Here is a 22,301-nt window from a genome sequence, read left to right as displayed (position 1 = left end):
CCTGGTGCCGGCGAGCTCGGTCACGCTGGTGGCTCCGCCCACCCCCACGCCGGCGGCCTAGCGCGCTCCTCCGCCTGCTCCCCAGCACCGGTGGCTCCACCCCGCCCCCACACCGGCGAGCTCCTCCGCCCGCCCGCCCTGGTGCCGGCGAGCTCGGTCACGCTGGTGGATCCGCCCACCCCCACGCCGGCGGCCTGGCGCGCTCCTCCGCCTGCTCCCCAGCACCGGTGGCTCCACCCCGCCCCCACACCGGCGAGCTCCTCCGCCCGCCCGCCCTCGTGCCGGCGAGCTCGGTCACGCTGGTGGCTCCGCCCACCCCCACGCCGGCGGCCTGGCGCGCTCCTCCGCCTGGTCCCCAGCACCGGTGGCTCCACCCCGCCCCCACACCGGCGAGCTCCTCCGCCCGCCCGCCCTCGTGCCGGCGAGCTCGGTCGCGCTAGTGGCTTTGCCCACCCCCCACGCCGGCGGCCCGGCGTGCTCCTCCGCCCGCTCCCCAGCGCCGGTGCTCCGCCCGCCCCCGCGCCCACGAGCTCAGCCTCGCAGCCGTCGCCCACGCCCCCGCAGACGGAGCCGAGACGGCGTCGAAGTGGGTTGGAGTGGTCCGCTCGATTTGAGCGGACCACTCCGACCCGCATCTAAGGGGAATATACCCCTTCGGGTTCAACCCAACCCACATCAAACCTCCAACCAAACGCGGGTTCAACTAGGTTGGACCCGTCCCAACCCACCCCGACCTAGCAACCAAACACACCCTTACTTCCTTCACCTGGGTCCTGTTTGGTTCTTTGTAACTTTAATAGTATAAAAATTTTGACTAATAATTAAGATTACTAAATAAAGTCAATTTACAAAATTAACTCCATAACCCTGCGCTATTTCGCGAGACGAACCTAATAAAGCCTTTGACCGCACGATTAGAGGATGGTTACTATAGCATTATTATAGTCAATCATCGATTAATTACTGTCATTAGATTTGTCGTGAAAAGTTACACCCATCCATGAAAAGATTTTGCAAATAAATTTCGTTTAGTACTCTATACATGCAAGATTTTTTTCTCGGAAATCGTGTGCGCTACTCGTGATACCGAAACAAACAGGGCCCTGTGAGCGGATGAGCCACAAACGAGGCACCTGGTGAGGCAAACTAGTACAGGAACCGAGGAAGCCACCAGATTCCATTATCCCCACTCGTTTCTCTCTTCTCTCTCAAGAAAGCAGGTACCACCTCCACCAGGCGCCGGCCGAGCTCTCGCTCATCAGCTGCATGTTGCTTTGCCCTCTCCATCCAAGCACAAGAAGGTCCTGACAGGATTTGCCCCTCCAATCTAGCAGCCCAGCAAACCATGGCTGCCGCTACCCATCCCAAGCTCCCCCTCCATCTCATCCCCAACTCCGGCAATGGAAATCCATGAGGTCTGGTCATGGTGTGGGCTGATTCGCTGTGCAAGGGATCTAAGTAGGACTCGATCTGGTCAATTTGGGGTTTGCCCCAATTCTGAAGCAAAACCTATGTGAGTTTTTCTTTTCTTTTGCTAAGTGGTTCTCGCACAGATCTTGTCAACAAGTTGCATACCATGCTCGGATCTATTCAGCTCAAATCTGTGCATGAAAGTTTGATTGCTCTAATTTGTTCGTAAGGAAGATGCACCCGCACAAATATTTCTAGGCACAACATTGGTTAGACAAAGTAATGTGTGGATAATTTCTAGGCCATAATTTATTGATTTAAGACAAGTATAGTCCATATAGTAATAACTAGTTGGACGTTTTAGGATAAGACATATTTTTTAAGTTTCAAACCAGTGCCGATTTGAGCATGTAGTGGTTCATATGAACAGATCCAAAAATATGATATGTTTGAATTATATTTGCTCCTTTTTGTGTGGAATTCATATATAGTAGAATGAGTTTGCTTGGGAGTTCGGTGTGTGCATCAAGGGGTTAACAATTTTCTTCATGAAATCTGATCCTTAAATAGTACCATAATAGTTGGTACTGGAAATCTGGCTTGTTAAACTATCTAATACACCTCCAGTGCAAAATTCTCATGGTAGATATTTAGGTCTTTAACTCGATCTGGACATCTGGTAACAGGGGTAAAAAGGTTTACCTGCCTTTTGTTCTTAATTACTCGTAATTTCAGAAATATATTACACCTTGTGAAGATCATTGGTCAATGACTTAAGCTCTGGTATATAACAGTTCTGGTCCGAGCCACTGCATTTGCTGCAAAAGAGTATTTCATAGCAGCTTCCCTCTATGCAAAGGTGATACTCATAATATTATTTGTGCCATGTTGTAATGTTTATACATATTATGTTGTCTTAGTTGAATTCGAATTAAGTATCACTTTGCTTAGTTATAGATGAATTAAATCCTATTGATTATGGAAATCTGCCTGAAATTTCTATCAATTGTTGAGCAGGTAATAGATTATCCAGCCAGTTGCGTGTGACATAAATTTAAATAGTTTTGGAAGATAACCTATTGCATACCATTTTGTACATGAATAAATCCAAGCATTTTGATTAGTGGAATGATCATGTTGGGGACATCTCCTTTAAGTTTTATCCATGTATTGATTTTATTGATGCATTGAACCAGTTTACCTCAAATCATAAAATTTCCAATTTCTTTGTTGATTCATATGCTAGATGTCACAGTACCAAGTTGATGCACTACTTCAACTTCAATTTGGTAAAATGAACTTCTTCTGCAATACAATTAGGAGATTGGAAATTTATTCATTTTACAATTGTGAAAATACATTACTTCTACTTCAATTTGGTAAAGTTAACTAGCGCTATGTACAATTAGGTCCTGCTTCTTAACTTTACACCTATCTTTCCATATTGCTAGTTCAAAAGATTGATGGTACAAAAGTGGAATCATATTTCATATGCAAATCATATTGTGTGAACATATAACTAGTACAAATAGCAAATCATATTTCATATGCAAATCATATTGTCCAAGTAAAGATTATTTCAAGGTAGTGTCATTTCTAAATATATATTCAGAAAGCAAGAATTACTTTTGAATTGGCTATTTGCTCATGCTGAAAAACAAGTAAACAAGTGTCATGCTATATGCTAAATGATGCATTGTTTTAATTAGACATTGATAAAAAAAAAACTCAACATGAAGGTGGCTTGGTACTGCTTTTCTTTTGGGAAAATTCGATTCATGCCACCACAACTCCGTGAAATTGGGTTTCACGTTGAAAATCATGCCACTCAATGGCATCGATTTCAACATGAAATCAAAAATCGTGAAATTGTAGTGGCATGGATCCAACTGACCCTTTTCTTTTTGTGCCCCATGTAAATGATATTGAACCAACATGAGTGACTATATATTACAAATCTTTTTTCAGGGTAGAATATGGACTCCATAATGTCACAGTAATGGATATTAAGACATGATGATACATGAATTTTCCATGGTAAGTGAGGGGGGTCAAGGAAGAACCTTCTCTTTCATTTTGTTGGTAGAGACATTTCTGATGTGGTTACTGATCATTAAGTGTGATCTTAACCTTATGATTCACTACGAGGTCTTGATGTATTTAGAAAGTTCAGTCAGATGTGTACAAATCATATTTATCCTCTTTAGACTTTTTCCCTAGAGTTTCAGACCTGGTGTGTACATATTGGATTATATGCTCGCCTCTATTTTGGACATGGTTGCATGAATGATTTGGAACAGTCCATGTAAATTGTTTGCAGAACGTGTTGATATATATTTGGATGCTAGACAATAATGTGGGAAAGTCAAGAGTAATGTATAAAAAACATCTGAATATTATGAATTTCTAAAAAAAATGAAGCATGGTTTGAGATATTTTGGTTGTTATGAAAATGTATAAAAAGGCCAAATCTTCTCCTGTTCTATCCAAGCTCGGTTTTGTTTGACTGTAGGGCAGTTCTAGTTAGTATAGATTATGAAGTATGAATATCACAAAATTAGTAGAAAATTGATCGATAAGCAGCAATGTAGTATTGTGGACTCAGGTAGAAGATTGGAGCATGTTGGAGTTTGAAACCTTGCCTAAGACTGACTCCAACAAGGAGAGCCATTTTGTAGAGGCAAATCCACGTTTGCTTGCCTAGTATACACAGTGTTTTGCGTTTTCTTCAAATCACGATGTCTCCAATAGCAAACGCATTTCCCTGTCGCTTCGCCGAGCGTGCCGCCGCCGCTCACCCCTCCGCGGAGCTCGCTCGACGCCGAGCGTGCCGCCGCTACGCGCCCCTCCGCCGTTCGTGCCCCGCCCGCTAGCCTTCCGGATCCCGCCACCCCACCGGAGGAGCTTCGCGGGCGGAGGTGGAGTGCGTGGTGCTGGGCGAGGAGGTCAGTGGGCTCTGTGCACGGGGGACACGAGGTCAGTGGGCTCTGTGCACGGGGGACACGAGCAGGCGCGGCCGGAGGCGGAGCATGTGCAGGAGGTCGGCCTCCGGGACGCCCGCCTCTTCCACGATGGTCTCCATGGGCACGGACAGCAGCTCCGGGCACATCCCCGCCGCGCGCCGGAGGTCCGCGGGCGGCACGCCAACCATGAGCAGCACCGCCGCGGCGTCAGCGGACACGGGCGGCGACGGCAGCACGGGCTCCCGCGCCGGCAGCCCCAGGATCGACGCGCCGCCCCCGGATCCACACGCCCCGGAGGACGGGCCGGCGGCGGAGGAACAGGAGGACCCGAGGATGCGAGCTCGCGGCCGGCGAGCCCAAGGCCGGCCGACCCGAGGCGGCAGAGCTCGAGGCCGCCATGGGCCTCCGTTGCTCGAGCTCCAAGGGCCCAGCGTGGAGAGGGAGGGAGGGAGCGGCGGCGACCGCGGCTATGGCAAGGATGGGGCGGCGCCGAGGAGGGGTCGGCAGCGACCGCGGCTCGCCTGGCCCGCGGGCTCGTTTGCCTTCGAGGAGAAAAGTGATTCATTTTTACCTCACCTCTCTCCTCGTGAAGCAAAATGCATCGCAGTTGCGTCGCTTGTTGGACTTCCGATTGGCCATGCACAGTGCACTCGTGGAGGCATATATGCATTTGGATATGATTGTTGAAGTCAGTCTAAAGCAAGTGGAGTGGCCAACCACAATTGTCAGGCAAGACGGGGGACCACATCATGTACGAATCATAGGGGGCCTGATTGTGTCCCGAGACAGCAAATGGGTGGCTGAAAACTTGCCGGCCCGGGCCGGTACCGTTGGAATACATTCACCCGCCAAGTAGCCCATGCCCATGAAAAAGCAGACCCCGGCCACCACTTGTTTGCGAGTATCAAAAAAAAAAAAGTTGTTTGCGAGTATTGCGCCAACAACTTTTCTGGTGGGTATTGGAGTCCCCTCCACCACTCACACTCACCGGTAGGGCGATGATGGCCATGGCCGGCCGGCTCCAGCTGCTCTTCAGCCCCACTGCGCCAGCCGCTTCTGCTTCCCGTTCATGCCATCGCCAGTCCACTCCGATTCCGGTTTGGAGCAGGCGGCATCCAGATCTGCCAAGATCAATAGTAGCAGCAGCCAGGCCCAGCAGCATGTCCGCGTCGGCAGAGGAGCCATCCGCCGCCGCCACCATCAGCAGGGGCGGCAAGACGAGGAGGAAGGTGACACTGAAGCTGACGTACCTGGAGATCAACAGCTGGGTGTGCGAGGTGCAGCCGCAAGAAGGCCAGGGCCAAGCCCCTCTGCGCATCCTGGTGGACCCCCTCGTCGTCGGCAACCTCGACTTCGGCGCGCCCTGGCTGTTCGACGGTGCCAAGAAGAACCCCAGGGTGAAGGCCCTCGGGGTGGACGAGCTCTTGGCGCCGGAGACGGGGCCGCCGGACCTGCTGCTCATCACGCAGAGCCTGGACGACCACTGCCACGTCCGGACCCTCACGCAGCTGTCCGCCAGGGCGCCGGACCTGCCGGTGGTGACCACGCCCAACGCGCGGGCAGTCCTCGCCTCCCTGCCCACGCCGTTCCGCCGCGTCACCTACCTCGAGCCAGGCCAGTCCACCGCCGTCGGCGACCAGGTCCAGGTGCTGGCCACCGCCGGCCCCGTGCTGGGGCCGCCGTGGCAGCGCCCCGAGAACGGCTACATCCTACTCATGACGACCGCAGACGACGACGACGGCCATGGCCTCCTCTACCTGGAGCCGCACTGCGTGTACGACAGGTCGTTCCTGGAGACGAAGCGGCTGCGGGCGGACGTGGTGGTCACGCCGGTGGTGAAGCAGCTCCTTCCCGGCAACTTCACCCTCGTCTCCGGGCAGGAGGACGCCGTCGACCTGGCCAGGCTGCTGCGAGCCAGGTACGTGGTGCCCATGAGCAACGGCGACGTGGACGCCGGCGGGCTCTTAGCCGCCGTGCTCTCGAAACAGGGGACGACGCAGTCCTTCGAGGCCCTGCTGTCGGAGGCGCTTCCCCAGGTGCAGGTTCTCGACCCCGTGCCCGGCGTGCCGCTGCAACTGCAACTGGAACTGGACATCAGCGGGCCGGGGCAGATATAAGATGGCCAATCAACATGATACTATTTCTATTTGTATATGTACTAGTATACATAAATGGTAGCATCTCCATTAATTCTCAGGCTCTACTACATACATACATACGTACATACATACTGTTGTAAAGAAATAGTATCTGACCAAAGACTTTGAATGGTGGCCAAATTAATGAGAGGAGGAAGAAATTCAAGTGTTCATACACTATGCATTTGTACTCATATGAGACTCTCCATCTATAAATATGAGGTCCCTTTCATCAGTTGTAACACTGGAAAAGAAAAAGATGAAATCAACCCAAAAAGAATTCCCTTCTCTACATCCTTGTGTTCATCTGTGTTCTAGCTGCTGTGTGATTGTGTTCAACAAAAGAACTAGATTTATATATATCAACCAGAATATATAAAGATCTTCCTGCCAGTAAACGTAACTCCTGTAACTTTTATTTATTAATTATTAACCTCCCTACACATGACCGACGTACATACATACACATACATACATTCCAAACCACAAATGATGGATCGGAGACAAAGCCAAAAATAGCTCAACAGGGCAAACCGCCAAAAAGGAAAGGAAAAGGACATCATTCACGAGCTTCCTGCTCTTCTCCAAAACCCGCCTCCCCATAAATTTCCCCGCAAAGAATTGTCGCAAGTTGCAACACTTCCACATCATACACATTATGTACGTACTATGCACCTTATCGGTGTGTCCCGCCTCTCCTCCTCGATGATGCAATGCGAGCTCGTGGAAGCCCCAGAATAGCCACCAGCCCACCGATGAACGATGCACCGGCTGCCACCGCAAAAGCCGGCGCATTGCCACCGCCGAACAGTTGATCCCATGGCCCACTACCAAGTGACACAATAACCTGCAGGAGGCACCAGTGTCAGTGATGTCCTCAGAAGTTGCATCACATCTTATCCTGACTCTAGTTGAGCTTCAACTCTGAGAAATAACATGCTAGTGTCCTTTTGCCATAAACCTAGTTTACCAGCTCATGCAAAACATCCGTGCGGATGGTTCTGTTTTCTCCTATACACACACAAAATTTTTCCAGGGTTTGATTTGGACCACCAAATGCAGACCACAGTTTTTCACTCACATTAGAGGCCAGTTGCACATATTGAGTTTTGGCTTGTATTGTGGATTATTCAAAGAATTTGATATGTCTGCCTGGTTTGTTATGTCGGGTTTCAGACCTGCCAATTGTTTTCTCCGTTCGCTTCATGTGGATCTTTTGGAAAAGACTAAGATCATCTCACGCATTGATTATTCCTGACTTTGGTGGCACATGGTTGATTTCTACTACATAAGGGAATTTCACTCTAGGTGGAGCTTGTTGCATTATGATCCAAATGCAAACTATTCATGAAAGTTTCTCCAATAGGGAATCCACTTGTGTTGATAGAGCCACTGCAACACCACCGCTTCTATATTATTCAACGATACAGTGATTCGTCATCGTGGGCTTCTTGTTCTTTGTCTCATGTTGCCATGTGTTACAATTAACTGAAGACCAAATCTGGCCTATCTGTAATTTTACACTACAAATAAAGAGTAAGACAAGTGAGTAACATCATTTGAACCTGAAGTTCAAATTCAAACCATATCTTATTGCCTTTAAGATGTTATTAAGAATATAAACCATTTTTAAAATTGGGTTCTGGAACCAACTATCACTTAGTGCAAATATTATTGGATAGGATTACTTGGATCCATTATCTGTTCATAGTTGCACTGGACTCGAAATATGCATAACACTGAACCAAAGTCTGGAAAAAACATTAAGAAAGGTAATTACCTGTGGTATGACGATAGCTAAATTTAGAATGCCCATTGCTAGACCTGCAAGGGAAAAACAGATAAATTTTAAGAAATGCAATCATGACAATAATGCGTCCACAAAATGGAAATACCTTGGCCAAGGCCCAGATTTTCAACACGACTAGCAGCCATTGCATATGGTATACTGTATGTAATCTGCAAACAATGAAATAAATTAAATATACAAACGAACAACATAATGAGTGAGCTGGTAGTGGACTAAAATATCGTTCTGTCGAAAAAGATAATCATGTTACTCACCGCCAGGGGTGCTCCTAAAATTGTAAAAACCACAAGAGAAGCAATGACAATGCCAGTTGGAGGTACTCCATTGGGAGGATAATCCGTGTTCTTTGCGACATATGTAATAACAAGCATAGCCACAAAGCATAACGCCATCAGTATATTGGAGACACCCCATACTAGTCCAGCTCCCCACTTCCTACATAACTTTTCTAGTACAACAGAGGTGAATCCAAGAAGGACAGAGTTCAGCATTAGACCAAAAGAACCCATTCTCACACCATCATGGTATCTTTGAGTCTCTCCTGGGTTGTCTGGGCTTCCTCGGTAGATCTCTCGGCCCATCCAATCAGTATCAAAGAGGATAAAAGGAAACCATCCAATCCATGTAAGGGCAGTGACAATTAAGACCATCCAAACTGGTAGCGTGAAGTATCTGAATGACCCAAAAAGCTCCCAGAGGAAAGCTTCCTGTTCGGTACCTGGGTATTCTGCTTCATCACCTCCAAAAGTTTGCGGCTCTTGCACTGATGCTACAGTAATGTATGTCGTAATCACCAGAACAATAATGTCAAGAAGAAAGGCAGACTTGAGGTTGGCACAACTCATGCTGCAGGATGGTGTAACAGTGAAAGGAAATATCCTATACCAGCCACTGTATGCTCCGGTGGCATATCCAAGTATGTTTCCCAGGGCCATGAAGAGTGAAAAGTATGCATTAGCAATCCGAGTCCTCCTTGGGTCGTTCTCTGCCATATGAAGGGTTATAAGGAAGTCATTTCCAAGTTATGACATGAGAAAATCTAGATTATGACCAATAGCGGAAAAATACTAACGATTTAAGGTGTGTACGATCTCAGAACAGAACTAGGAAACTGAAAAGCTCATCAGAGCTCAGATTGGCTATGGGCTAAAACTGCTTAAACAGAAGATACTTTAAATAATCATCTATTTTTCTTACAAAAAAAGACCCTGATAAATATCCTATCACCACGAGCACAGATCTTACTATCGCAGAGTAATGTTGCATCAGATGTTGCCTCTTTGCTGATAACAGCCCGCAGCCACAGGGGCACAAACCATTCTGAGCCTTGCAATTATTAACGAGGGCCCTTTAATACTTGGATGCCGGCAAAAGATGCTGACCGCCCTATGATTCCAAACTTGCAACAATAATGCTGTAACACTTGAATTAAATATCTCTGGCTGTGTAGGCCTGCCTGCCTGCTTGCCTGAATACGAAAGCGATCCCTTGGCCTCCCCCACACTCATCGATCCCTTGGCATGGCATATATATAAGGAGAGAGGGAGAGAGAGGTTTGGGGGAAACAACAACAATTGTTGGTGACATATGTATACTTATACTAACTTTAACTTGACCCTAAATTATATGTATTTATTGAAAGAAAACGTATTGTCACGTCATTAGTTGTTCGTTGTCCAGTCCTGCTAAACTTTGATGCTAATCTAATGATGGTCCAGCTGGCAGGGCAAAAAAGAGAGGCAGAAATGAAGAGGGTAGGTAGGCACTAGGCAGTCGCATCGGAGCAAAGAATCTGTCTGGTCTCGGGGGCCAAAGGGGAAAGCGACCCTGTTTTTCATCATCAGTTAGGAGTATTTTGATTTGATTATTAATAATAAAGGGGGCAATTGAAACGCAGCCGTGGAGAGAAGGAAAATATCGGGGGCGAGGCCGTTTTTCGCTTGGCCCTCGCGATCCGCAAAATTGCTTGGTATCCAGCAAGCAATCAAGCAATGAAGCAAGGAATAGGTTGTATTGTAACCGACCGGTGAGGTCCGCTAGGAAGGCCCTGCAGGGCCCCTGCGTGGCGTTGTTGCCGACATCGAGCAGCCAGAATCCGACGAGGTAGACGCAGATGGCTCCGAGGCGCGTCCTCCCCGGGGTGATGTCGTCGCCGAAGATGCGGCCGAGGTCGGCGGAGAATCCGACGGTGAGGACGGCGGCGGCGATGGAGGCGGCGCCGGCGGCGATGAAGGGCCTGCGGCGGCCGAGCGGGGAGGCGGCCGGGGCGATGCGGTCGGAGAGGTGGCCGACGAGGGGCTGGACGAGGAGGCCGGAGAGCGGGCCGCAGAGCCAGACGAGGCTGGCGAAGGCGTGCGGGATGCCGAGCTCCTGCACGTAGGGGGTGAGCAGCGACAGCTGCAGCGCCCAGCCGAACTGCACCCCGCAGGCCACCGACGCCGCGCGCAGCAGCTTGCGGAGGGGCACCTTCCGCGCGGGGGGCGCCGCAGCCGCCGCCGTGCGCGGCATGCCTGGTCTGGCCTGGGTCTCAGGGATGGGACTATTGGGTATGGGAGGGGACGGAGGAGCAGCAGGGAGCAGTGGAGCCGAGCAGAGCAGGTAATTGATTTGATGATAAATAATACCCCCAAGGAAGAAGGAAGGCATCCTCTCCAGTCTCAGATTCATTTTTTTTTAATCACACGGTACAACGATGACACCCATAACATGCACGCACACTTATACCCTATGAATACACATACGCAAATCTTATCCTATGAGCACCGAATACATATACACAAACCCTGCCCCTATGAGCACCTCCGAAGGACTGAGCACCAGCAGATCTGAAGATTTCCGAAGTCGCCACTGGCGCCTCGTCGTCGACGGAAACGCCGCTTACCACTTAACGTGTAACACCAATAAATTCTAAAAAATTCCTAAGAAAAAATACGAGGACCAAAATTTAAACCCGTCCCACTAGACGGTCCTTATCATTCAGAGTACAAGCGAATTCGCGTCTCAGATTCAATTAAGCAAGTCGAGGAGAAAACGAAACGCAAGAGGGCCGGCCGGCCCGGCCCCCTCCTTTTTCTTCGCTAGTTGCCACGCCAACCGCTGTCACGCGGGCCCACCCGCCCACTCCACGTCTCGCGCCTCCGTGTCTTTCCCCCACACTTTTCAAATGCGAAATCTCTCTCTCTGTATATAAATATAAATATACTTATGATATATTATTACTAGCATATATATATAAATAGAATATCTCTGCCTCAAAGTTTGCAAAAAATCAGCAGTTGGGAGGGCTTTGAGATTGAGGAGAGGATGTTTCGTGTCATCGGGTGGCAATTAGGCCCACGCCGGGACAAAACCAGTCTCTTGGGCCAGTCCAAAAATATGCTGATTTGACACGCTCTTTTCTCTCCTGCTGAGCCTCCTCTCCTTCTTTTCGCTTGGTTACGGATGGTGGCTGTTGTTTAATTTGCTACGAGAGAAAAGTATTACTGCTAGCTGATACGGGGCAAGTGTGCGGCGGCAGAAGGATTAGGCGTGGGTCTCAAGGCTTTTGTGCGGCGCTGTGGTTTCTGGTTCCCTTCGCAAGAGACCAAGGCCCTGAAACGTTTCAGATCTTTACCCGTAAACCCCGTAAACATAAAAAAATATTACATCAAATATTTTAACATATGCATGGAATACTAAATAAAGTCTATTTACAAAACTTTTTGCATGGATGGGCTGTAAATCGCGAGACGAATCTAATGAGCCTACTTAATCCATGATTTGCAATAGTGATGCTACAGTGACCATCCGCTAATTATGAATTAATTAGCATCATTAGATTCGTCTCGCGATTTACAACCCATCTGTGCAAAAAAATTTATAAATAAACTTCATTTATTACTTCAAATTAGTAAGATTCCGTCGCAAAAAAATTTTACGCCCTATCTAAACACGGCCTAAAACGGAGACGAGAAGAAGCGAGGTATAGGGTATAGCCTCACGGGCCAAAGTGGGCTGGCGGAGGAAAAAAAATCAAGGGGAGAAAAGAAAAAGGAAGAAGTGAGAGAAAAGAATAAAGAAAAGGAAATAATTCTTTTCTCAAGCTTGGAAGAAGAAATAAGCTCTGTTAATATCCAAAAATTATGAGAGATAAAAACAATTTTCACAGAATATTTAGAACACAAGAAGCTCCAATAAAATATTTAGAGCGCTCGTGAAAGAGTCTAGATGTTTTCAAGAAAAGGAATTCCTATAGAAAGTTGAGAATAAAAGCCAGTAAAAGCTGGATAATTCTCAAAATATAAAGATGATGAACAAATATATTCGAAAAGATGTTCACAACCTAAAATTGAAATTTTGGGGTGTGACAATGAGGATCAAATAGGAGATGTTGATGATCCTGGGAATGCAGGAGGAAGGGATGGATGAAGCTCGAATATTCCAATTTGTTTGAGAAATGGAGGTAGTGAATGTAGAAAGAGAGTTCATTTCAAATTAAAAATCAGGATTTAGATGATCCACAGCCAGTGTTGTCCACATCAGATGGACTCTAATGCCCCAATTTTCACCATGCCAGCTAAGGCAAATGAGGCTGCACTGAATGATAGATTTCAGCTACCTGAACACATTATGTCATCTTTGAGTAACATTCACCTGCAAGCTAGTGCCCCATCAAAATGCTCTTAAGAGGAGCCAGAAGAAGGAAGAGGTGGGAAAAGGATGATGGATCAGGAAGGTTTGACAACTCAAGTGACCAAAGATAATCAAGGAAAATATGTTGATATCAAGAAAAAGACTACTAGAGTGAGGACTACCAAGAAGTGGGGCTCTGTGGTGGTTGAGAAAAAAAGTTCAAGATTATCATAAGATGACAGAACTGTAGAAGAAAGGGCGACAAACACATTAAGAAGATCATCAACCTGGAGAACAACTACACCACCAAAGGTAAATGCTCAAACCCCTCTCAAACCCAAAATTTTATTTCTTCTAAATAGATTAGAGCCCGACCTTTTAGAACCCGGTTCTTAGATTACCTAAATTAAATTTTAAATACCCTTATCACCCCTATATGCAATCAAGCCTAACCCCTCCACTGGTGCAATTTAAGCCCACAACGGGCCCAAACAGCTCCCCACCCCTTCCCTCTTGGGCCAAATATGCATTTGGCATGCCATGTGTCGAACCCTAAACCACTCCTCTCTCTCTCTCGCTCTCCCCTAATGTCGTCCTCACCGCCCAGTGCGTGTCTCGTCAACTCTCGACCTGCACTGGTTGTGCTTCAGGATTGGCATGATTAACCCGGAACCGAAAGAACCAGAATTGGATCCAAAATAACCGAAACCAAAACTATGAAACTAAAATAATAAAAAAAGTTCGGTTCCTACTCTCGGATAACAAAATTAACCAAAAGAACCGAATTACATAAACCTTACATTTTGTAAGAGTATATTTAGTTTATAGGTGATGTGTCATATTTCAATAGCTATGTATTTCTCTTATTACTATATTGTTGTTGTTCCCTTCTCGATTATTATTAATATTACCTAAATTTGCTATAGAATATGTATATTTTTTTTGTTATCTTAGCTTCTGCCAAAAAAATTTCGTTAGTTCGGTTAGAACCAAAACCAAACTGAAATAACCGAGAACCGAAATACTCGGTTTCTAAAATTTCTTGGAAGCATTGGTTTCTATTTTCTAGGCATTTATGCTCGTGTGTTGCTACGGATATAGTTGGTATAAATATCGGATACGTACAATTATCCATTTGTTAATTTGTAGGAATCTACGTGATCATGTCATGGACGGAGGGCTAGTCCGATTCGCATACGGGATGGACTAAGGTCCACTTGTCAATGAAACAATACGGTCCGAACAAAAAATTTAGGTGGAAACCTTACTCGCTTTAGAAATAGACATAGATATAGATATATATAAATAAATTAAACACATGCAAAAGGGAATTGAATACAATAAATTAAAGTAAATGCACAAGAAGATCGCGACAATACATAAGCCAAACCACAGTACTCCTATATGGTAGCTGTCTGAGTTTGGCAGACCAACAAACTAAACCCATGCATGAAATTAATTAAATACAAGGAAAATATATAGATACTAGTATATAGTATAGATGATGGCTAATCGATCGATCAACGGTGGTGGTGTGGCTGCTTTGCCCATGCTGCAGCAGCCATAAGTGAGCAGGCGAGCTGCCCTGTCTGGCGCTGCACCTCCTCCCTCACCATCTGGCGCACTGCCGCAATGAGTTGCGCGTTTGCTGCTGCTTCCTGATGATGAGGCTGCAGGTGCCTCATCATCATGCCCGGCGGCTCTGGCGCCTGCAGCTTGAGCGCCGCAACAACGACCTCATCGGCAGCGGCGGCGGCTTCTGGTGGATCTGCAGCTGGCAGTGGTAGGCCCAGGCTCAGGGACAGAGATGTGGGCGGCTCAGCTGCTGGAGTCCCGCCATGGCCATGCAGCAGCAGAGTGCTGCTGTTGGTGTTGGGGTTGGGCTGATCTAATAATCCCATCATGCACTGTTGCTGATGATCTGCTGGTAGCGGCGGATCATCCGCCGATGGAGCAGCAAAACATGCAGCAGATTGCTGTTGCTGCAGCAGCAGGTTGATGCGTCGCGGCGGCTGGTGGGGGCCTGCAGCAGCAGCAGCAGCACGGGAGGTTGATGCCGGCGCCGCCGCCGCCGCCGCCCGGCGCCTGCACCTGCGTAGGTTGGAGTTCCAGTGGTTCTTGATGGAGTTGTCGGTGCGGCCCGGAAGGAGGCGCGCGATGGTGGCCCACTTGTTGCCGTAGCGGGCGTGGGCGGCGAGGATGAGCGCGTCCTCGCGCGGCGTGAAGGGGCGGTGGTGCACGTCGGGGCTGAGCTGGTTGCACCAGCGGAGGCGGCAGGACTTGCCGGAGCGGCCGGGGATGGCGGCGCTGATGAGGCTCCAGCGGTGGGGGCCGTGCTGCTCCACCAGGCTGGTCAGCAGGCTGTCCTCCTCGGGGCTCCACGACCCCTTCTTCATCATCTCCATCCTCGGCGGCGGCTGATGTTCACTGCTATTAGCCGCTGCTTCTTCATCGTCCCCCGGCCGCCGCCGCCGCTCGTCCATAGCTTGGATCCCCTGTGAGGCAGATCAGATCGACCACCCACCAGCTGTATGCACTGCACTGCACGTTCAATGCAATTCGATCACCGTATGCACGTATATGTAGTGTGTTACGTGCGCGCTAGCTAGCTAGTTAGTTGGTTGGCTGTACATACTACATAGTGCTAGCTGCATGCAATGCGTGCGGGTCATGCCATGTCAGCACGCATGCATGCGTGTGCGCACACAGTTTTAATTAATTTGTTTGTTCCCTCCGATCCGATCCGGTCCATGGGATGGGATGGTTGCTGCGTGCATGCATGCGCTTTTGAATATATCGACCTACCGGCCCTTTTCACTAGCTTTGTTTGTTGAATGGAATGGATCCATCCTTAACGGCTTACCTTGTACGAGTTTGCATTGCATGCATCGAACAAGACGCCAACGGATTTTGGACATTCCTGCTACACGTACGTGCACAGCTCGCAGACGTGGACGGGTAGCCATGCAAAACATGCTGCTATCTAGCCTTAGCTATTTTTTTTTGTTGTCGGGATAGATCGACCCGACCCACCCACCGATCGCAAGAAATACGTAAAACAGCTGCGTGCGGCTGTTTCAGGCCTTGTTGCTTGCATTACATATACCACGACATTGCACTGCGTCAGGTTTGAGAAGAAAAATCTCAAACCTAAACTTACTCTCCCCCATGATATATAATCGTTACCAGCTGGGATGATATATATAGTAACCTAAAGTTACTATCCGTTACCAGGGATGTAACATCTCTGGGGTCCACCATACACAACCACCTACAGTTACACACCCACCCTAAAGTTACTCTCCGCCTCTAGATCGATTTGCGTGAGGTTTGAGAAGAAAAGTGAGGTGTAGGTGAGCCATTGAAACATTGACTGAAATTAGTAAACAAAACTCAATCCTTAAGTACATGAGTTCATAGCAAGTGAACATATCTTTCACGTCATTTGTTACTTGTTACTCTTCGGGTTCAATATCTTTGTATGACGAAATTTAATTTGACATGCCATGATTTTGTATACAAGTTATGGGCCATAAAAGAACACTTAGGATGAGTGATTAATGAGGATTAGTATTGACGGTGGGTGAATACTGCAAACAGGGATCGAGATTGGATCAGGGGGTGTAACACGCAGCGAGGTCCTGCATGCCGGTGAGACGTTTAGGGGACACAATGGTTTAGACAGATACGTCATCTTGTGTGTTTTCTGTTTAGTATTCGGTGGTGGTCTCACCCTCCGAGTGATTTACATCTCAAAAGGAGTCGATTTCTTTACATGTTGCCTTTCTATTCTATCTATTGCCTTCTCTGTGGACGTGGGGTGGAGGCTTGCCATCGATGGTGTATGAACACGACCCTCCGTGGGGGGCGCCATCCAACAAGTGGGGCATGCCTGTTGGGCAGGGCCTCGGGGTGCCTCATGTTGTCACCCCATGCCGGCATCCCGGGGTCTCTTTCTCCGCACGCAGTCCGGGGCTATGGTCATGTTGTCCCCGTACCGGGCCCAAGTGCCTCGACTTCGGCCCATCGTTTTAAGAACCGTTGATGGGCTGGGATTGTCTTTTGGGCCCGCTTAACCTGATTTGCCCAGAAAAATACATATCATATCATGATTAGTGAGCATAAAATAAGGAATAATTATATGGGCCGTGATTTTCTAAGTTCAACTAAAGTTCATAGTGGCCCATTACGGCCCATCCCTTCATTAAGTTCACTGATGCCCTATTTTGGGCCTCGACCGTTCCCGATCCTTTAATTTCCTCAAGTAGAGGTTCAAACCATGGCAGCGATCATGTACAATGGATCGTCCATACAGTAGATTCTTATTACGGCATTCTTGGTAAAGTCCACTAAAAAAGTTGTGCAAACATATTAAAATTTAAATTATTCTTAAAAACTTCTATTATTAAAGAAACTTATAACAATTTTTTTTGAATAAGACAAGTGATTATATTTAGAGTAAAAAGTCAAACGAATTATAATTTGGAATAGAGGAGGTAATAGATTAGCAAAATTGTTACTGATGCAAATATGCAGTGCATCGCCTGCACAAACAAAATTGGAGGGAAAATAAATATGATTTGCAGGTTAGTTTGAACTTAATTTGAATCATTAAATCCAAGCCACCACCCGCGCAACAAACAACGACCCAGGGTTGCCTTTGCATTGCATCGCATCTTGTCTTGTCAACTACGAGTATATATAATAAATACTACTATAAACAAGAGCAATGGGTCCACACCACTTGCATTGCGGTCTCTCTCTCCCGAGCGCGACTGCGCGAGGCAGGCAGTAGGGATGAAAACCGTCGGCAACGGTCGGGAAAATCTCTCAACCGTTTCTGCAACTATATTTTTTGTCGGGAACGGAAACGGGAACGAGAAAATCGGACGGGAAAACGAAATCGGTATTACGGGATATCGGGAACAGAATCAATCGGTCGGGAGCATGCCGATTACGATCGAGAATCGATAACTCAAAACGGAAAATACATACAACCACTTCAAACATTTAACTCGATAAAATAATTACAACTATGCATAAATAACATGGAAACAAGACTCGTATAACTAAGAAACACAAGTAAAGTGAATCACGAATTCACAATTCACGTTGGAACACATGCAAACAACAATTCACGTTTCCAACACAGGTAACACATCCGACTACGACAAATACGGGAATTTCCGCGGGAATTTTCCCGGCTGAAAACGGGAACCGTGAAAACGGGAACCGTGAAAACGGTCGGGAAAACACTCCAACCGTTCCCGTTCCCGCCCGTTTTCCCGTTTTGTTTTCCCATTTTCCTATTTTTTTCGCGGAAACGATTTACGATCGGTTTAAACGGTAAACGGAGCCGGTCGGGACGGGATTTTCCCGTCCCATTTTCAACCCTAGCAGGCAGGCAGTGGCTTGGCGCCAAGTCAACGCCCGCCGCCCGCCTCGCCGGCGTTGCAATCAATCAATGAATCCACCCCCACCCCAGTAGCAGTAGAGCTTGAGAGTTGCCCCCTCCGTCTCCGATCCCATCCCTCCATCGGGCCTCCTATGCGCGCACGAGCACGCGCGCCCCTCCCATGGGCCATGGCGCAGGCGCCGCCTCTCCTCCACCACCTCCTCCTCCTCCTCCTCTCGCTCGCCGCGCCCGCGTCGGCGCGCCTCGTGCCCGTCCAGTACCTCTACCCGCCCTTCAACCTCACCTACTTCCACTTCATCGACACCAACGGCGTCTTCCTCCTCTCCCCCGCCGCCATCTACAACGCCGGCGCCACCGAGGCCTCCGACTCCCAGTCCCGCTTCTTCTTCTCCGTCCTCCACACCGCCTCCCGCACCCCAGTCTGGACCGCCACCGCCGCCGGCTCCACCATCCTCGAGTCCGTTGTCCTCTCCCTCTCTGCCACCGGCCTCACGCTCCTGGACCCCTCCTCCGCCACCGCCACCGCCCCCGCCGCATGGTCCACGCCGCGCCTCCGCGCCCCCGTCGCCGCGCTGCGCCTGCTCGACACCGGCGAGCTCACGCTCATCGACGCCCGCAACGCCACGCTCTGGTCCTCCTTCGACCGCCCCACCGACACGCTGCTCCACGCCCAGCCGCTCCGCCTCGGCGAGCCGCTCAGGTCCTCCGCGTCCGCCAACGACCTCTCCCCCGGCGCCTACCGCCTCGTCCTCACCCCCAACGACGCGCTCCTCCAGTGGGCCGCCTCCTCCTCGCCGTCGTCGTCGCCGGCCTTCCTCACCTACTGGGCTCTCTCCTCTGACCCCGCCGCCATCCAGGACTCCAGCCACGCCGTCGCCTCCATGGCCGTCAACGCCTCCGGCATCTACCTCCTCGCCGACAACGGCAGGGACACCGTGTACAGGCTCCTATTCCCCTCACCGCCCGCCTCCAAGGGCGACTCGCGCGTCCTCAAGGTTGACCCTTCCGGCCGCCTGCGCGCGCTCACCCTCACCGCCGGCGCGGCCGTCCCCACCGTCTGGGCCGCGCCGGCCAATGACTGCGACCTCCCGCTGCCGTGCCCCTCCCTCAGCCTCTGCACGCCGGGCGGCAACGGCTCCACCTGCATGTGCCCCGACGCCTTGAGCACCTACTCCAGCGGCGGCTGCGCGCCGGCCGACGGCGCCGCGCTGCCGGCCAGCTGCGCCAAAAAGGCCGCCGCGCGCTACAGCTACGTCAGCCTCGGAGCCGGGATCGGGTACCTGCCGACCAAGTTCGCGCTGCCCGATACCTCCGGCGACGCGCTCCCGGCGTGCCGCGACCTCTGCTCCGGCAACTGCTCCTGCCTCGGCTTCTTCTACAGCAACTCCTCCAGGTCCTGCTTCCTCCTCCACAACCAGATCGGCTCCATCTTCCGCGCCAGCGCCGACGCGGCCGTCGGCTTCATTAAGACGCTCCCGTCGCAGCACGGCAAAGGCTCCTCGTCGTCGTCCTTGAGCCTGATAACCATCGTGTTCGGCATCGTGCTCCCCACCGTGGCCGTCGTGCTCATCTCCTTGCTGCTCTACGCGATGGGCGCGCAGTGGCTCCGGAGGAAGCGCCGGCCGCAGCACCTGCACCTCAACAAGAAGACCAGCGGCAGCTGGTTCAAGCTGCCGGCGATGCTGTCGGCGTCGTCGCGGGCGGCGTCGGCCTCGGCCGGTGGGGAGGACCTCGACGAGGAGGACGTCCTCATCCCCGGCCTGCCAACCCGGTTCACGTACGGCGAGCTCGACGCCGCGACGGACGGCTTCCAGTGGCAGATCGGCTGCGGCGGGTTCGGGTCCGTGTTCCGCGGCGAGCTCCCCGACCGGAGTACCGTGGCGGTGAAGCGGATGAACGGCCTGGGCACACAGGGCCAGGGCCGGCGCGAGTTCCTGACGGAGATCGCCGTGATCGGCAACGTCCACCACGTGAACCTGGTGAAGCTCCGCGGGTTCTGCGCCGAGGGCGCGCGGCAGCTGCTGGTGTACGAGTACATGAACCGGGGCTCCCTCGACCAGACCCTCTTCCGCGCCGGCGCCGGCGCGCTGGAGTGGCCGGCTCGGCTGCGCGTGTGCGTCGGCACGGCGCGCGGGCTCGCCTACCTCCACGGCGGCTGCGACCGCAAGATCCTCCACTGCGACGTGAAGCCGGAGAACATCCTCCTGGACGACCGCGGCGGCGTGAAGATCGCCGACTTCGGGCTGGCGAAGCTGATGAGCCCGGAGCAGTCGGGGCTCTTCACGATGATGCGCGGCACGCGCGGGTACCTGGCGCCGGAGTGGCTCATGAACGCGCCCATCACCGACAAGGCCGACGTGTACAGCTTCGGCATGGTGCTGCTGGAGATCGTGCGCGGGAGGAAGAACTCCTCCAACTCCAAGAAGCAGCAGCAGCAGGAGGAGGAGGAGTCCTCGCCGGAGCACCACCAGTGGCAGTACTTCCCGGCGCTGGCGCTGGAGCTGCACGAGCAGGGCAGGTACGGGGAGCTGGTGGACCCGAGGCTGGAGGGGCGCGCCGACGTCGCGCAGGTGGCGCGGGTGGTGCGGGTGGCGCTCTGCTGCCTCCACGAGGACGCGGCGAAGCGGCCCCCCATGGCCGTCGTGTCCGCCATGCTCGACGGCAGCATGGACGCGGGCGAGCCCCGGCCGGAGCTCCTCCGGTACCTCAGGATGTACGGCCGTGGCCTCGTCGACCTGCGGCCCGCCGCCGCCGGGTGGATGGACCAAGGGAAGACCAAGGGGTCCCACACCACCGCCGGCGTCAGCAGCAGCTGGTCGCCGCCGTCGTGCGTGTCGGCGCAGCAGCTCTCGGGGCCCAGATGACAGTGCCTCCTCCGTGGGGCATTTTTTGGTAACTGGTTATTTACATCCTAGCTACAGTAGTAACAGAGAGTCTTCTCCTTCATTTTTGCACAGACAAATTAAATCTCTAATTCTTAGTACTATTGTCTATTGCCCACAATGTAAACCCAAGCACATTTAGCCATGCTTCCATTGACCAAACAAACATGTGTGAATATAATAATACTGAAGAAGAAGAGGAAGAACAGCTAAAATAGTCAACTATTGCTGCAACCGGTACAAGTACTAGTGAACTAAAATGCAGAGGACTTCCTATTTCTCTCTGGAAGTCTGGATGCTGTCAACCCACACGCTTTTTAGCTGGCAATGCTTGTTTTTTTTTTTTTTTTTGAGCAGCTGGCAATGCTTGTTAGCTGACATGATCATCTTCATGTGGGATTGATTCTAAAATCTTCATCTTCCTCCGAGGTAGCATCTACACGGTACTGCTCCCCTACCTAGTACAATAAACAGATATTGGAGTACTCTACAGATCAGCAGGGAGAGAGAGAGAGAGAGAGAGAGAGAGAGAGAGAGAGAGAGAGAGAGAGAGAGAGAGAGAGAGAAGAGCAATACGAATCTTAACGTTTGATGAGCAGTCATAAGCAAGCAACTTGGACCGTCAGGATGTGCATACAACTACAATAAACATACAAAATCTAAAAAAACAATAAACATACAAAAAAATGCTACTTTAATTGGGTCAATGTAACTATGGCAGGCACACTGGAGGTGTCAAATTGGAAAAAAAAACTGCTGTCAGACGAGTAAGTAGAGGTTGATGGTAGTTCGAGTCACTGATCTATGTTGCCAAATATCAGGATGAGCAGATAAGACTTAGTTGATATGATTTAGCTTTCTTAAGTAAAATTTATGGAGCTCCAGTATGTATGTGTCATTGCCGCAGCTCCTTAATTCCGGAACACTTTTATACCGGACCTTTCAATTTCCAAATTATGTACATGAACTAAAACACACCATGGCTGTTTTCACTAAGACCGGTGTCAGCATACAGTTTCATGACACATTACTGAGAACTAAGCTAGGTAACTGTAACTGTGCCGACTGAGT

The 22,301-nt window shown here is 50.2% G+C and overlaps 4 protein-coding genes and 1 long non-coding RNA gene across 6 annotated transcripts; 3 read left to right on the top strand and 2 right to left on the bottom strand.

Moving 5' to 3' along the window:
• The first annotated feature begins 1,125 nt into the window (after window positions 1-1,125).
• On the top strand, window positions 1,126-3,845 carry LOC120667176. The gene is made up of 3 exons (XR_005672091.1): window positions 1,126-1,513; window positions 2,205-2,269; window positions 3,379-3,845. It is a non-coding gene; the product is annotated as an uncharacterized LOC120667176 (long non-coding RNA).
• Window positions 3,846-5,093: 1,248 nt separating this feature from the next.
• LOC120667174 lies at window positions 5,094-6,803 on the top strand. The gene has a single exon (XM_039947236.1). The coding sequence runs from the start codon at window positions 5,372-5,374 to the stop codon at window positions 6,488-6,490; it is 1,119 nt and encodes a 372-aa protein (XP_039803170.1). The 5' UTR covers window positions 5,094-5,371; the 3' UTR covers window positions 6,491-6,803.
• A 96-nt stretch (window positions 6,804-6,899) lies between these two features.
• Window positions 6,900-11,009, bottom strand: LOC120667173 (sucrose transport protein SUT2-like). Of its 2 annotated transcripts, XR_005672089.1 has the most exons (6): window positions 10,346-11,009; window positions 8,576-9,306; window positions 8,407-8,470; window positions 8,292-8,335; window positions 7,690-8,034; window positions 6,900-7,358 (listed from the first exon to the last, which is right to left on the bottom strand). XR_005672089.1 is itself a non-coding variant. In XM_039947235.1 (5 exons), exons 1-5 carry the CDS (start codon window positions 10,986-10,988, stop codon window positions 7,188-7,190), a joined length of 1,653 nt encoding a protein of 550 aa, XP_039803169.1. In that variant the 5' UTR covers window positions 10,989-11,009; the 3' UTR covers window positions 6,900-7,187. The 2 variants fall into 2 exon arrangements, 1 of the variants encoding a protein (XP_039803169.1); XM_039947235.1 differs by lacking the exon at window positions 7,690-8,034.
• A 3,359-nt stretch (window positions 11,010-14,368) lies between these two features.
• Window positions 14,369-15,447, bottom strand: LOC120667175 (transcription factor MYB44-like). Its single transcript, XM_039947237.1, has one exon. It carries the CDS (start codon window positions 15,413-15,415, stop codon window positions 14,453-14,455), a length of 963 nt encoding a protein of 320 aa, XP_039803171.1. The 5' UTR covers window positions 15,416-15,447; the 3' UTR covers window positions 14,369-14,452.
• Window positions 15,448-18,350: 2,903 nt separating this feature from the next.
• LOC120667169 (G-type lectin S-receptor-like serine/threonine-protein kinase At5g35370) lies at window positions 18,351-21,973 on the top strand. Its single transcript, XM_039947223.1, has one exon. The coding sequence runs from the start codon at window positions 18,480-18,482 to the stop codon at window positions 21,210-21,212; it is 2,733 nt and encodes a 910-aa protein (XP_039803157.1). The 5' UTR covers window positions 18,351-18,479; the 3' UTR covers window positions 21,213-21,973.
• The last annotated feature ends 328 nt before the right edge of the window (window positions 21,974-22,301 follow it).

The sequence above is a fragment of the Panicum virgatum genome, chromosome 3N, assembly GCF_016808335.1.
Source record: "Panicum virgatum strain AP13 chromosome 3N, P.virgatum_v5, whole genome shotgun sequence".
Classification (NCBI taxonomy): domain Eukaryota; kingdom Viridiplantae; phylum Streptophyta; class Magnoliopsida; order Poales; family Poaceae; genus Panicum; species Panicum virgatum.
This window is presented reverse-complemented; position numbering and strand designations above follow the sequence as displayed.